At 48.9% G+C, this 15,475-nt stretch overlaps 1 protein-coding gene across 2 annotated transcripts in view; it reads left to right on the top strand.

The window, feature by feature from the left end:
* The first annotated feature begins 11,551 nt into the window (after positions 1–11,551).
* The window catches only part of TMEM44 (transmembrane protein 44), a 41,407-nt gene continuing 37,483 nt past the window's right edge, over positions 11,552–15,475 (top strand). For both annotated transcript variants that reach the window (XR_004540566.1, XM_033957637.1), the window contains exons 1-2: positions 11,552–13,141; positions 13,627–13,753. Coding sequence is in view for 1 of the 2 variants with exons in the window: in XM_033957637.1 (XP_033813528.1) it covers positions 13,017–13,141; positions 13,627–13,753 (252 nt within the window). In the remaining variant the exon portion in view is untranslated. The remainder of the gene's footprint in view (positions 13,142–13,626; positions 13,754–15,475) is intronic.

Genomic DNA, 15,475 nt, shown 5'->3' on the forward strand with positions numbered 1-15,475 from the left:
CGGTGAATGGCCTTGTCCCCGCAGTTAAGGGAGGGAAGGCGCGCGGTCACCTCCCTCCCTACCGCCAAATCTATCTCCCTTCCTCCCTCTTACTTTCATGGCGCTTTCGTAAAAAACTTACAGAAGCCGGCAAAGCCTGCCTGCCTGCAGTCGCGCGTGTTTAGGCGAAAGCTTCTCCTCTGACGCAACTGGAAGTTAGGGAGATAGATTTGGCCGTAGTTAGGTTTGGGAGGTGACCACGCACCATCCCTCCCTTAAGTTTCTTTACTAACGCGCCACAAAGGTAAGGGGGAGGGAGATTCTCAGGACGCTGAAGGGCTGTAAGGTGGTGAGAGGGAAGGGTGGATGCTATGGGGACGGGGCGGTGAAGGGGACAGCAGGGACGGGGTCGGGGCGATGAAGGACGGCGGGGACAGGGCGGTGAAGGGGACGGTGGTCCAGTGACGGGGACAGATTTTTTCCCCGTGTCATTCTCTAGTCTATATCATATTGCCTGTTCTCTTCTGGTGCAGTGTTACAGGAGGTTAAAGGGCAGTACATACTTTTGCCCAAACACCCCCCCCCCAAAAAAAAAACCAAACAAACCTGCAATAAATAGTTTTTTCAGGATTTACAGACTAAGGAGGTTATTTTTGAAACTCTATGTGATTTCTTTTTTTAAAACCTGCATTTATTTGTGTATTTTGCATACAGGTGTATAAACTGATTTCAGAAAGCCATTACACTTCTCCCTCCATATTCGCGGGGGATGCTGGTGGACCATAGGCGCAATTACAGAAAAACCGCAAATAACTTTTTATATGTTGTTCGTGGTTTTTTTTGTAACAGCCAGCGTTTTAGCTGTTGAAACTTAACTTTTTCCCTAAAAACAGGGAAAAAGTGAAGTTTTCATTAAAATGTGGGGGGTTACAACCCCCCAAACCCCCCACAACACGGCGCGATGTCTATTAAGTAAAGTGGGGGGGTTCCACCCCACGCCCCCCCCCCATCGAAGCCCTAAAAACAGTAATTTTGAGTGGCGCACACCTCCGCACTGCGCTCAATTTTGTGGGCGCGCCTTTGTCCCGGTGCACTTTTGACCTGACACCGGTGTCTTGCGGCTCTCTTCCCAGATTCCTGGGATGAGCAAATTGTGGGAGCATTGGGAGGTGTTTCTTGGACAGATCATTACCAACCCACAGTTCCTGGACTGTTTCCGGACCCTTTATCTTTGCTCTAAGTCAGCAGACTATCAGGAACTGCAGTATAAAATTTTGCACTGCGCTCACATCACCCGGCATAGGGGGGGTGCAGCTTGGATTGTGGGATAGTGATCTCTGTATCAAGTGTAAATGTAAGCCTGGTACCTACATCCACTCGTTTCTTGAGTGCACTGAGCTTACCCTTTGGAGGGCCTCCTGGGCCTCCTTGAATCTATCCTCCATAGGCCTATAGAGTGGGACTATGGCTGTTTGGCTTCCAGGGCTCTCTGCAAGAGCAGGGCTTCTCCCCCTCCCCAATGTAGATTTCTGTACAATGCCCTTCTAGTGGCCAAAAAATTGATTCTGACCTACTGTGTTTCTGAGGACTCCCCTCCCACCGCTGAATGGCGGGCCAAGCTGAGAGAGATGGCTCAATTTGAGATTCATGCTTATGATAATTCGCACAGACTGGACATGAGGCATTATGTGTCTTTGGGGGGGGGGGGTGCTTGCTAGATCTCCTTACCACCTAATTGCTCTTTGACGGTGGCACTACCTTAGCTCTCCTGGAATGCCCGCTTGTGGCACTAATGCTTCCTTACCTGTACTCCAAAAGGGGGTGGGGGGGGGGCAGGATTCATAGGGGAGGTCAGTTTGCGTTGGTTGTTGTATGACTGATATATGTCTGTTGTGTGGATTGGAGAGTATGGGTTGCTGCTTGTTTGTTTGAGGGTTGTTGGGTTTCTTAATGAAAACTACTATGGCTGTTGGTCTAGTCTGAAACTGTACTAGTCACGGATGGTGGGGATCTGGATTGGTTTGCTGGACTCTGGCCGCCTCCTTGTTGGACTTGCTATTTGGGGAGGTTTGGCTCTGCTAGATATTCCATTGTTACTTTTGTTCTTCCTGTATTATTCTTTTGCTGACTGTGATTCCATGTCTGGACCATTTGCCATTTTCAATAAAAATATACCGTATTTTCGCGGATATAACGCGCACCATTGTAAAACGCGCACAGGGGTATAGCGCGCAGAAATCACGATGATATGTACAAAAACTTTTCTATACCGCGCTCAGGCATATAACGCGCATGCTGCCCGACTCTCCTTTCGCCCGCCCTGACTTTCCGTGCGCTGTCCCGACTCTCCGTTCACCCCCCCTGACTTCCGTGCACTGTCCTCCCTTGAAGTCCTGTCCCCCCTTGAAGGTCTGTCCCCATCCTGAAAGCCTGATGCCCCCCCCCGACGTCCGATACATCCCCCCCCCCCGGCAGGACCACTCGCACCCTCACCCCGAAGGACCGCCGACTCCCCAACAATATCGGGCCAGGAGGGAGCCCAAACCCTCCTGGCCACGGCGACCCCCTAACCCCACCCCGCACTACATTACGGGCAGGAGGGATCCCAGGCCCTCCTGCCCTCGACGCAAACCCCCTCCCCCCAACGACCGCCCCCCCCCCCAAGAACCTCCGCCCGTCCCCCAGCCGACCCGCGACCCCCCTGGCCGACCCCCACGACACCCCCACCCGCCTTCCCCGTACCTTTGTGTAGTTGGGCCAGAAGGGAGCCCAAACCCTCCTGGCCACGGCGACCCCCTAACCCCACCCCGCACTACATTACGGGCAGGAGGGATCCCAGGCCCTCCTGCCCTCGACGCAAACCCCCCTCCCCCCCAGCCGACCCGCGACCCCCCTGGCCGACCCCCACGACCCCCCCACCCGCCTTCCCCGTACCTTTGGAAGTTGGCCGGACAGACGGGAGCCAAACCCGTCTGTCCGGCAGGCAGCCAACGAAGGAATGAGGCCGGATTGGCCCATCCGTCCTAAAGCTCCGCCTACTGGTGGGGCCTAAGGTGCGTGGGCCAATCAGAATAGGCCCTGGAGCCTTAGGTCCCACCTGGGGGCGCGGCCTGAGACACATGGTCGGGTTTGGCCCATGTGCCTCAGGCCGCGCCCCCAGGTGGGACCTAAGGCTCCAGGGCCTATTCTGATTGGCCCACGCGCCTTAGGCCCCACCAGTAGGCGGAGCTTTAGGACGGATGGGCCAATCCGGCCTCATTCCTTCGTTGGCTGCCTGCCGGACAGGCGGGTTTGGCTCCCGTCTGTCCGGCCAACTTCCAAAGGTACGGGGAAGGCGGGTGGGGGGGTCGTGGGGGTCGGCCAGGGGGGGCGCGGGGCGGCTGGGGGGGGGGGGGGTTTGCGTCGAGGGCAGGAGGGCCTGGGATCCCTCCTGCCCGTAATGTAGTGCGGGGTGGGGTTAGGGGGTCGCCGTGGCCAGGAGGGTTTGGGCTCCCTTCTGGCCCAACTACACAAAGGTACGGGGAAGGCGGGTGGGGGTGTCGTGGGGGTCGGCCAGGGGGGGTCGCGGGTCGGCTGGGGGACGGGCGGAGGTTCTTGGGGGGGGGCGGTCGTTGGGGGGAGGGGGTTTGCGTCGAGGGCAGGAGGGCCTGGGATCCCTCCTGCCCGTAATGTAGTGCGGGGTGGGGTTAGGGGGTCGCCGTGGCCAGGAGGGTTTGGGCTCCCTCCTGGCCCGATATTGTTGGGGAGTCGGCGGTCCTTCGGGGTGAGGGTGCGAGTGGTCCTGCCGGGGGGGGGGGGATGTATCGGACGTCGGGGAGTCGGCCGGGCAAGAGGGCTTGGGCTCCCTCTTGCTCCGATCGTGGATGCGGGTGCGGGTGGGAGCGCGTGCGAGCGGTCGTTCGGGGTGGGGGTGCGAGCGGTCCTGCTGGGGGGGTGAATCGGGCGGGGTGGGAACTATGTTTAAAAACTTTTGTATACCGCGCTCAGGCATATAACGCGCGAGGGGTATGCGCGGTACGTAAAATCGCGTATAACGCGCGCGTTATATCCGCGAAAATACGGTACTTTAAAAAAAAAAGAATGAAAAATAGGATATGTTCATTAAAAAAAAAAAAACATATAAGATCCAAGATTAAGCAATTTTAATTGATTTAATTAAGCAAGATTAATTGATTTAAGCAATCAATTAATGAAGAAAATATAGGTAAAACTGTGGTGAGGCCATCATCTATCCATCATGAGCTATCTCCAGCCTTGACAGTGATAGGAATGTTGTCAGTTGTGAAGGTTCAAAGAAAACAAATTTATGCGACTTATAATGGACTATACATTTGAAAAAAGAAAAAAGGTAGCACCCAGGGCAGTAATTGCTGGTCTTAATAACAAAAATAATTTTCTCATGATGGATAGATGACGGCCTTACTACAGTTTTACCTATATTTTCTTCATTAATTGATTGCTTAAATTCCGTTTAATTTAATCTTGGATCTTATATGAGGACTTGAGCGAGATTTAAGATGGAAATTATTTCTTGATTTTTGTGTTTGTCTGAATGTAATTCTTATATTTCTTGAATCATGCTTTCTGTACAAGTTTATACTTGATTGTTATATTTGAAAAAAAAACCAAAACCCAACACAGAAGAAAAACTCCACAGAATATGAGCAATAAATAGTCAGAGTAGAGAGGACGTCAAGGTGCTAAAGAAAGTCCTTATAGTCTACAAGACTTGACACAATCGTGTTTTGGCCTAAGGCCTGTATCAGGAGTCTATTATAATGAAATAAAATAAAATTACAAACAGAAAAATAAATCTATCCGACAAACAAGATCTATACCATATCTCCCCTTTTACACAGCAGCAATAACGGCTGCTATGTGGCAAATATTCCGATGCCCGTTAAATCCCTCTGGGTGTTGGAGCAATTACTGCAGCAGCAGCCATACCACTGCATTGTAAAAGGAGCAAAAAAAAAAAAAAAACAAATCTTAAAATGGCTACCATATATAAATATTATATGACATAAAAGATCATGTAAAAATAGATAAAAGATAATAAAAGTTAACCAATAAGCAAGAAAATCATCATACATTTTATAATTATTTTTTTTTTAAATGATAGTTTTTTAAAAAAAATAGCTCTTAATCAAATAGTAAACCAAAAGGACGAAGATAAACTTTACCAGCATAACAAGAAAACCTTTTAAGAAGTAGCTCTTGATCAACAACGGATAATAATTTCAAATAGTAATTACCAAGGCCAATAATAAAAATGAAAAGTAATAGCAACAGACTTAGGGCTCCTTTTACTAAGGTGTGCTAGCGTTTTTAGCGCATGCACGAAATTACCACGCACTACACTTCTAGAATAATGCCAGCTCAATGCTGGCATCAAGGTCTAGCGCGCGTTAAGGCCCTAACGCACCTTAGTAAAGGGAGCCCTTAACCCTTTCAGGACCATAAGGATCGCAGGCCAATTTTTGTGGTTTTGACGACATTTTTATGGTAAAAAGGGCTTGCAGATGCCAAAAAATTGATTTTTTTTTTGTGAAATATCATTATTTTTATTTAAAAAAATCACACTTCTGGCTTATGGACAGTGTGGCAAGTGAATCTTCTCGTCAATCTAGCAACGACGCTAATGAATGAATGTCGGAACCAGTTTGTTTACATAAAGGCAGTATCATATGGAATCCGTACATATCAAATTTAGAACTGTAGACTATCCCAATCAAAATGTATAGGATTTTAAAGTTATGGGACAAATATGTCCCTTGGTCCTGAAAGGGTTAATCTTAAAAACATACCTGATATGCAATGAGAAATCAACAGGTTGTTCTTGAGTTGAACCTAACGATATAAGAACTAATATAAGCAGATGGAGCTCATTCTGACTTCTGGTGTAGAGTAGATATAAATGTCCCGCCAAGTTTTTGCAAAACGGACAACGGGATCAAAATACACACACACAAAAAGTCAGTGACGCCCACAAAGAAGTGTCCACACCAACAGAACTGGGACAAATAATTCTTTGTTCAGTAAAAGACCCAACACCGCCAGTGTTTCGGCTCTTGGCCTGCCTCAGGGGTCTTTTTAGTTGCCTGTTACAGAATTTAGTGAGGAGTGTGTGGCGCAGTGCTTGAAGCTACAGCCTCAGCACCCTGGGGTTGTGGGTTCAAACCCCGCGCTGCTCCTTGTGACCCTGGGCAAGTCACTTAATCCTCCATAGCCTCAGGTACGTTAGATAGATTGTGAGCCCACCGGGACAGATAGGGAAAATGCTTGAGTACCTGACTGTAAAACCGCTTAGATAACCTTGATAGGCGGTATATAAAATCCTAATAATAATAATAAATTTCCTTTTAAAACTGATTGCCCAATATCAAACGAAACTGTCTTCTACCGCTAGCATTCAGCAAAAGCTTTCTAGTAAGAAAACGTTTTTAGAAATGTTTCCAATTTGTTTAGTAGAAAAATGCCATTTGTATCTATAAAAGCAGTCACAATGAGCTTAGTGAGAGGTTGTAAACTGAAAAAACACCATGAACATCTTCTCTCGCACCAAGCAGCATCATGGGGTAAAGACCTAGAACAATTGCTTTCGCCCACTACTTATGGGGAATTTAGGAAACGTCTGAAAACACACTTGTTCCTAAAGCATCTAGACAACTGATCCTCTCTTCTCTCTCCCCTCTATAGCGATTAACTTGTTCTATTGATCACTCTCTCCTCAAAAATGGATTTCCTGTCCTATTAACCCTCTTTCTTCCTCCCCTCTTAAAGTCAATCAATTTACTTCACGGTATTGTGGTATATAAGCTGTTATTATTATTATTATATGCTTATATTAGTTATTATATCGTTAGGTTCAATACAAGAGGTGTTTTTTACAAGAACAACCTGTTGATTTCTCATTACATAGTAACATAGTAGATGACGGCAGATAAAGACCCGTATGGTCCATCCAGTCTGCCCAACTTGATTCAATTTAAATTTTTTTTTTCTTCTTAGCTATTTCTGGGCGAGAATCCAAAGCTTTTCCCGGTACTGTGCTTGGGTTCCAACTGCCGAAATCTCTGTTAAGACTTACTCCAGCCCATCTACACCTTCCCAGCCATTGAAGCCCTCCCCTGCCCATCCTCCTCCAAACGGCCATGCACAGACACAGACCGTACAAGTCTGCCCAGTAACTGGCCTAGTTCAATCTTTAATATTATTTTCTGATTCTAAATCTTCTGTGTTCATCCCACGCTTCTTTGAACTCAGTCACAGTTTTACTCTCCACCACCTCTCTCGGGAGCGCATTCCAGGCATCCACTACCCTCTCCATAAAGTAGAATTTCCTAACATTGCCCCTGAATCTACCACCCCTCAACCTCAAATTATGTCCTCTGGTTTTACCATTTTCCTTTCTCTGGAAAAGATTTTGTTCTACGTTAATACCCTTTAAGTATTTGAACGTCTGAATCATATCTCCCCTGTCTCTCCTTTCCTCTAGGGTATACATATTCAGGGCTTCCAGTCTCTCCTCATACGTCTTCTGGCGCAAGCCTCCTATCATTTTCGTCGCCCTCCTCTGGACCGCCTCAAGTCTTCTTACGTTTTTCGCCAGATACAGTCTCCAAAACTGAACACAATACTCCAAGTGGGGCCTCACCAATGACCTGTACAGGGGCATCAACACCTTCTTCCTTCTACTGACTACGCCTCTCTTTATACAGCCCAGAATCCCTCTGGCAGCAGCCACCGCCTTGTCACACTGTTTTTTCGCCTTTAGATCTTCGGACACTATCACCCCAAGGTCCCTCTCCCCGTCTGTGCATATCAGCTTCTCTCCTCCCAGCATATACGGTTCCTTCCTATTATTAATCCCCAAATGCATTACTCTGCATTTCTTTGCATTGAATTTTAGTTGCCAGGCATATCAGGTATGTTTGGCAACTAAATCAGGTATGTTTTTAGGAGAATTGAAATTATCTGTTGTTGATCAAGAATTGCTTCTTAAAAGGTCTGTTGGCTAAAGTTTATCTTTGGTTTGCTATTTTGTTTGATTAGGAGCTACTATATTTTTTAAACATAATACATTTAAAATTTTTTTTATAAAATTTAAGATGATTTTCTTACCGGTTAGCTTTTGTTAACATCTTTTATGTGTTTTTATTTGATCTTTATGTTCTCTCTCTCTATCTCTCTGTTACATTTCTGACTTCTCTTGACCTGACGGAGGCCTACCTGCATGTTCCGATTCGGACCTCCCATCGGTGCTTCCTTAGTGCTGCCCTAAAATCACAACGCAATCAGTTTTGTCCGATTCCTTTTGGTCTGGCCACGACCCTGTGGACTTTCACCAAAATTATGGTAGTGGTAGTCGTGGTGGCGGCCTTGAGCAAGGAGGGCAATCTGTTTCATTCTTATCTGGACGACTGGTTGATTTGAGCAAAGCCTTTTCATGAGAGCTCCCAGGTCACGACTCAGGTTGTGGAGTTTCTACAGTTGCTAGGCTGGGTGATCAACCTGTCCAAAACTCCATCTCAGTGCTTGGAGTATCGGAGTTTTTTTTTTTGGCACTGGCTTGGGGAGAGTTTTTCTTTCCAAGGCCCAGGGTTGAAATTGCAGTCACAAGTTCGCTCCCTGATGGATTGTCATTGCCTTCGGGCACAGGATTTTCTGCAGGTCTCAGGATCTATGGCAGCATCCCTGGAAGTTGTCAGGTGGGCTCGGACTCGTATGCATCCTCATCAGTATGCTGTTCTTTGGCGGTGGCTGCCGCAGACTCACGATCTGGACTGTCCCATTCCTCTTTTGGGATTAGTTCATCGCAGCCTGCGCTGGTGGCTACAGTCTTCCAATCTGGTTCAGAGAGTGAGTCTAGATCAGCCCCAGAGTTTCTTACGGACGTCGGTTTCCTCAGTTGGGGAGCTCAATGTCTCGGTCATTCAGCTCAGGAAGCTGGTTGCTGGTGGAGGCGTCTTGGTCGATCAAAATTCTGGAGAACAGAGTCATTTGGTTGGCGTTAGTGGCCTTCCAGTTGTTACTGGAGGGTAAGTCAATTCAGGTTCTCTCGGACAATGCCACGGCGGTGGCTTAAATCAATCATCCATGGTCATCTGGTAGCGCAGGAGGCAACTATTTTCATGGAATGGGCAGAGGGTCATCTGGACAGCTCAGCTTCCCACATAGTGGGAGTGGACAATGAACAGGCGGACTTCCTCAGTTGTCATGTGCTGGATCCCGGTGAGTGGTGTCTTGGGCTAGAAGCCTACAAGTTGATTGTTCAGTCATGGGGACGGCCAGTCATGAATCTCATGGCCACGAATGTGAATGCCAAAGCGCCGAGGTTCTTCAGTTGGCGCAGGGATGTCAAGGCCAAGGTGCTGAATGCTCTGATGCAGGCTTTCCTCCATGGCTACTGGTGGGCAGAGTTCTTCAGATTGCCTGGCACGCAGGTTGCGTGATCCTGGTGGCCCCAGAGATATGGCATTGCTCTTATACATAGCTGATTAGCTTTTAAAGGTCATCCTTTCAAACCACCATTCATTTATTTCCATTTAGATTGTTTCACTATAAGAGGAGATTTGAAAACAAAGTGTTTCTCATTGAGGATAAGACCCCTGAGGCAGGCCATACGGCCGAAACGGGTATGTGTCAGGTCTTGAATGAACAAACAGATTGAGCACCAAGGTTGCCTCTTTTGCTTCTCTTTGTTCTACCCTGAGGAGGTAGAATCTCCTGTTTGTGTGTATGGCCCCGGACTAGCACCAGGCGCCCGTGGTACGCAGATCTGGTTCGTCTTCAAGTGGCAAATCTCTTCCTTTGCCCCTCTCGCCTGACCTTCTTACTCGGGGTCCCATTCCCATGTTCGATCTGGGTCCCTTTTGTCTTATGGCTTGGTTCTTGAAAGGGTACACCTAAGTAGGAATGGTTCTCAGAGACTTTCCACCTCTCAGGCTTATGTGCGCATTTGGCCTTTTGAGGAGTGGTGTTCCGCATGTAGCGTGGCTCCCCTTCGCGTGTCTTTACTTCACATATTGAGAGTTTTTGCAGAATGGCCTGGAGCGGGGCCTTGCCTGGTCCTGCCTCAGGGTTCAGATTGTAGCGTTGTCATCTTTTCGCAGTCTGTGCAGGGTTGGTGTTTAGCCTCTTCTCTGCATGTGATTTGATTCTTGAGAGCGGTGAAATTGCTCCAGCCTCCAGTTTGTCCTTCGGTTCCTGCCTGGGATCTCGATATGGTGCTTACTGTGCTTGATCGTCCTCCTTTTGAGCCGCTCAGCTCTTGCACTCTGAAAGACCTTACTCTTAAGGCGGTATTCCTGGTGGCCATTACTTCCGTGAGATGCATTTCCAAACTGCAGGCCTTTTCGTGTAGGCCTCCTTCCTGGAGTTCTTTAGGGAGCGGGTCATACTGTGGCCGGTTCCCTCTTTTCTGCTGAAAGTAGCTTCTCCTTTTCATGTCAACCAGTCTGTTGCCCTTCTGGTCTTAGGTAGTCAGGAGGGCTCTTTGGAGCAGAGGCAGTTGTGCAAATTGGACTGCCGTAGGGTTCTTCACGGTTATTACATTACATTAGTGACTTCTATTCCGCCTGTACCTTGCAGTTCTAAGCGGATTACAGTATAAGATAGCTGGACATTTCCAGGAAGTTACAATTTGGGGGACGCTTACACAGTAGATGCAGGGGAATTACAATTTAGGGGACGCTTACATAGTAAATGCAGGGGGATTACAGTTTAGGGGAGGTTAAATAGAGGAGGCAGAGGGGAGAGGTTGGGGAAGGGAGGAGAATTGAGGAATACTAGTAGGGAAGAAGAGTTTAGGGTTGGTTACTTGTTAGGGTCGGTGGGGAGGCTGTATTATATTTTTTTTGGATAGCAGGGTTTTGATTTCTTTTCGGAATGATTTAAAGTCACTTGTAGTTGACAACAGGTTGGAGATATAGGGGTCCAGTTTCGCTGCCTGCGTCGCTAAGAGGCCGTCGTACATCTTCTTTGGCTGAGTTCCCTTGAGTGGTGGGTAGGAGAATAGGACCAGGACCCAGAAGTTGCAACAGTTGGGACATCTTTTTGTTCTATTAGCGGGTCCTTGTAAGGGGGACGGTGCTTCCAAGGTGACGACTGCATGTTGGATCAAGGAGGCTATTGATCTGGCATACCTTCTTCAGAACAAACTTGTTCTGGATTTTCTCAAAGCTCATTCCACTCGAGGTCAAGCGGCCTCTTGGGCTGAGAGTTCTCTTGTGCCTCCAGTGGATATCTGTAAAACTGCAGTTTGGTCTTCTCTCCATTCTTTTGTTCGCCACTTTCGTGTGGACGGTCAGGCGCATCGATATGCCGTGTTCAGTGAGCGTGTTCTTGTGGCGGCCCTTTGGGGATCCCACCCATGATGGGTATTGCTTTGGTACATCCCATCCATTCTGTGCCGGTCTGGAGGGACACTGAAGAAGGAGAAATTAGGTTCTTACTTGCTAATTTTCTTTCTTTTAGTCCCTCCAGCCCGGCACACACCCCACCCTGTCATTTTAGTCGGTGGGGTTTTTTTGGCAAAGAGTGCGGTTTTTTTCCTGCGGTATTCTTTGTCTTGGTTGTTGGGGCGTATTATAAGAGCAGCGGCATTTGGTTCATCTGGTGAATTGGGAGGGACATTTTTTTGAAGGTTCTTGTCCTGATCAATCCAGACACTTAATTTGTCTTCTCCATGTGAGAGTTGGTTTTGCTTGGCTATTGGTCAGACCGATTGTAGATGGGATTCCACAGCCCACTTGTACTACCTGTATCGAAGCTGCATTCTAGGCATTTGAAATTTTTTCCACGGTTAGGGGGAGGGGAAGTCGTCTGGGCATTGTCGCTTTACCAAAGAAGAGACTCTCCCTGCTTTTATTGATATACAAACACAGGTGATTAGATCATTGTAGAAACTACTCCACCCATTCCAGCTCAGGTTAATCATTTTCCCCTCTAGCTCTGCACACTTCTGGGTTTCTAATCACTTGCTTAGCAACAAAAAGATTGCCTTAAAATCATCTAGTTAGTTGTCTGGCTACCGGTGAATATACAGTGCTGGCCGAAATCCAGCTATGAAAGAAAAAAAAAAAACACCACCCCATGGTGGTTGATGTTTAAATGAGGAAGTGTTCTCCCATAGATGCAGTGGTGTGAGGTCAGGGCCTTCAAGGGATTTAGGAATCCCTAGCCCTGATGTGATGCTTGTAAACTTATACCAGGAGTGGAAAATAGTAAGAATGGCCACTCATGCTGTCATTTTTCTGATTGCCATATGAGAATGCAAGAAAGGAACAAACTGGCACTCTGCCCCTAAAATCTGAAAGGCTCCCCCTTAAATATGTGTGATGATACCTTGGTGGCTTTTGAGGATCTGATTGTGGGGCTAGCAGAGCTGTAGCTTGACGGTCCAGCAGGGAAGTGGATCTCCTCTTGGTTGGTACATTTACCGAATCCCCAATTGTGCCAATGCCAGGAGAAATGCCAATGCCATTTTCTCCTGTGCCAGTGCCAGGAGAAAATGTGCAGACCAGGCCTCCCAGAAAAGGAAGCTGAGAACGGGGGTGCAAGACCACTCCAAATTGCATATCTGCACTATCAAGTCATCCCCATGCACCTGCAGACACCACCAGGGAGGAGACCGAGACCCTCACCACCTCCTTGCTCTCTGCCAGCCACTTTTCACTTTGATTCTTCTCAATGCGTTACATTTTTAAGAGACGCCCATTATTTGCTACTTTACAGAGTGGAAGCGTGGCAAATCGCGTTAAAAGGTGGCATCACGCCCTCCCGGGCACTGGGGGGAGGGGGGGGGCTCTGCGGCAGAGGTGGAGGCAAACATTCAGGGACGCTGCAGACCCCGGAGGATCCGGGGGCTCGCCTGCTTTTCCGCATTGCAAAAACGGGGCCGCCCCCAAGAATGTGGTTGGGCCAGTTCTCGTAACCTGTGGCCACTTCCCTGCTGAGGCGGCGGCAGCAGCAGCAGCAGGAGGGGCGCGAGCCGCAGTCTGGCGGCCGGCACGTGCGCTCTCTTTGGAGCTGCCATGCGGGAGGCCGGCAATGGAACGTCCTGGGATTCCCTGATCAGCTGTTTCGCCCAGCACAAAGTTTGCATTTCCTTCGGCCTCTGGATCTTCGCTGCTTTATTCTGGATCGCGTCGCATGCAGTGTAAATGGAAGTTTCACCTCGGTCATAGCTGGGGGCAGTAGAGCAAGTTACAGCCCCCCCCTTGGAAGTCATTCATCCCAAACTGTTTAATGCCGATCATCCTGAGGGGTTTTGCACCAGAGAAATCAGTAACTCACTGAGGCTCTTGTCCTTTTAGACATTTCAGGCTTTGCAGAACCATCTCGTGGGAGGGGGGGGGGGCAGTAAAGAGGCACCTACCACCCCTTGACTTTAGGTTAGAGAATGACACGGGGACAAATTTTCCCTCATCCCCGTGACTTCTTTTCCTGTCCCTGCCCCATTCCGGAAAGTTCCGTCCTCATCTGCACAAAACTTTAAAATCCTAAGTGTTGGAGGCTTGTGCGGTTAAGGCAGAGCTTGCAGGAATGGGACATGGACAGCGACTGGCGGGGACGGTCTTGGTTATATTAATCCCCAAAGCCCCTTTGTTAGACAGTAATAAGTTCTATCTCTGTCTCTTGCAGGCTCTTCTACCTACAGTACAGAATGAAATGGCGACAGACGGAATCGGTGTCGTGGATCGTCTATTGCTTTGTGGGCAGCATGTGCAATACCATTGGGGCGCTTCTGTCAAAGCAACTCACCATTCAGGTACGCAGGCGGGGAAAGAGGTGCGTTGTGCTATCCGGGACACGGTTGGTTATGCAGCTTTCCTTCCGTCCCCGAAGGGACCTTAGAAACAGTGGGCAGACAACCATCTTCTTAAATTAATTTTGGTAATATCTAATATAATAAAACGGTAAGCCGCGCATGCGCACTTCCTATGCGTGCGCCGGTTTTCCGTGAGCTGTAGTGACCCGCAGGTAGGAGTGCGCATGTGCGGCTTATGGTTCTGTTTTTCGGTCTGGCCTGCTCCCTGCCGTATTGCATTTTTAGTTGAAAGACGCAGCGGTGGCTCCTCTCACGATCCCCGCCTGCGTCAGACTTCCGACGCAGGTGGGGATCATGAGAGGAGCCACCACCGCGTCTTTCAACTAAAAAAAAAATACGGCAAGGCGAGCAGGCTAGACCAGACCGAAGCTCAAGACCGTGGGAAGGGAAGGGGGGGCCGACAAAGAAGAGGACTCCAGCCGCGAGGAGCCGAACGGAGCAGCCAGATCGCAGCAGGCCAGAACGCGGGGGAGGGGCCGAACGGAGCAGGCAAGATCGCGGTAAGAGAAGGGAAGGGGTGGGGGAAATGCTGCAACTGCTGCACAGGGACCTGGAGGGGAAGACAAATACCACTGCTGCTGCACAGGGAAGTCGGGGGGGGGGGGAGGGAAATGCTGTTGCTGTTGCTGCTCCACAGGGAAGTGGGGTGGAAATACTACTGCACAGGGAAATGGAGGGAAAGAATGACAGACAGACAGCAGGAGGGAGGAAGACAGACAGACAGAAAGGAAGAAAGACACAGGGGCAGGGAGAGGGACAGAAAGACAGACAGAAAAAGGGAGCCAAGGAGAGAGAGAGAGAGAGACAGCGGGAGAGAGAGAGAGACAGAAAGAAAAAGACAGACATATATTCTAGCACCCGTTAATGTAACGGGCTTAAAGACTAGTATAGAAATAAAACTTTAAGGAAATAAGGTGCTACCTTTTTCATTGAACTAACAATGCATTTTTTTTTTCATTAGCTTTCTAATCAAAGAATGCAACAAGTTAGTCCAATATAAAAATGTATTACTGTAAGCAGTGTTCCCGCTAAGCTGCGTTGGCCTGCGCTCACGCACAAAATATTACATCGCAGCGCAAAGTTTCTCTTCACAGCGCACACACGCGTCGGTAAGGTAAGGGGACGCATTGGGGGGATTGCACTTCCCCACAATTGCCATGCTTCGGTTCCTCTTCTTCCTTCCTTCCTCCCCCCCCCCCCCGCGGGACCCTGCGGCACCATCAACTCTTACTCCCTCTAATGTCGGCCCTGCAGCTCCAGACTTCCTCGCACCTTCTCCCCTCCCCCTTTGGATCGCTATTATTTTAAATGTTATAGCCGCGGAGCTGTATCCATCAGTGGAGATGTCTAACCTCGGCCTGCCCCGGAACTCTTACTGCAGCAGCCGCCCGTCTAGGCAGGAACAGGAAGTCACTGTTGCAGTAAGAGTTCCGGGGCAGGCCGAGGTTAGACATCTCCACTGATGGATACAGCTCCGCGGCTATAACATTTAAAATAATAGCGATCCAAAGGGGGAGGGGAGAAGGTGCGAGGAAGTCTGGAGCTGCAGGGCCGACATTAGAGGGAGTAAGAGTTGATGGTGCCGCAGGGTCCCGCGGGGGGGGGGGAGGAAGGAAGGAAGAAGAGGAACCGAAGCATGGCAATTGTGGGGAAGTGCAGAGC

This window comes from Geotrypetes seraphini, chromosome 9 (assembly GCF_902459505.1).
Source record: "Geotrypetes seraphini chromosome 9, aGeoSer1.1, whole genome shotgun sequence".
NCBI classification, from domain to species: Eukaryota; Metazoa; Chordata; class Amphibia; order Gymnophiona; family Dermophiidae; genus Geotrypetes; species Geotrypetes seraphini.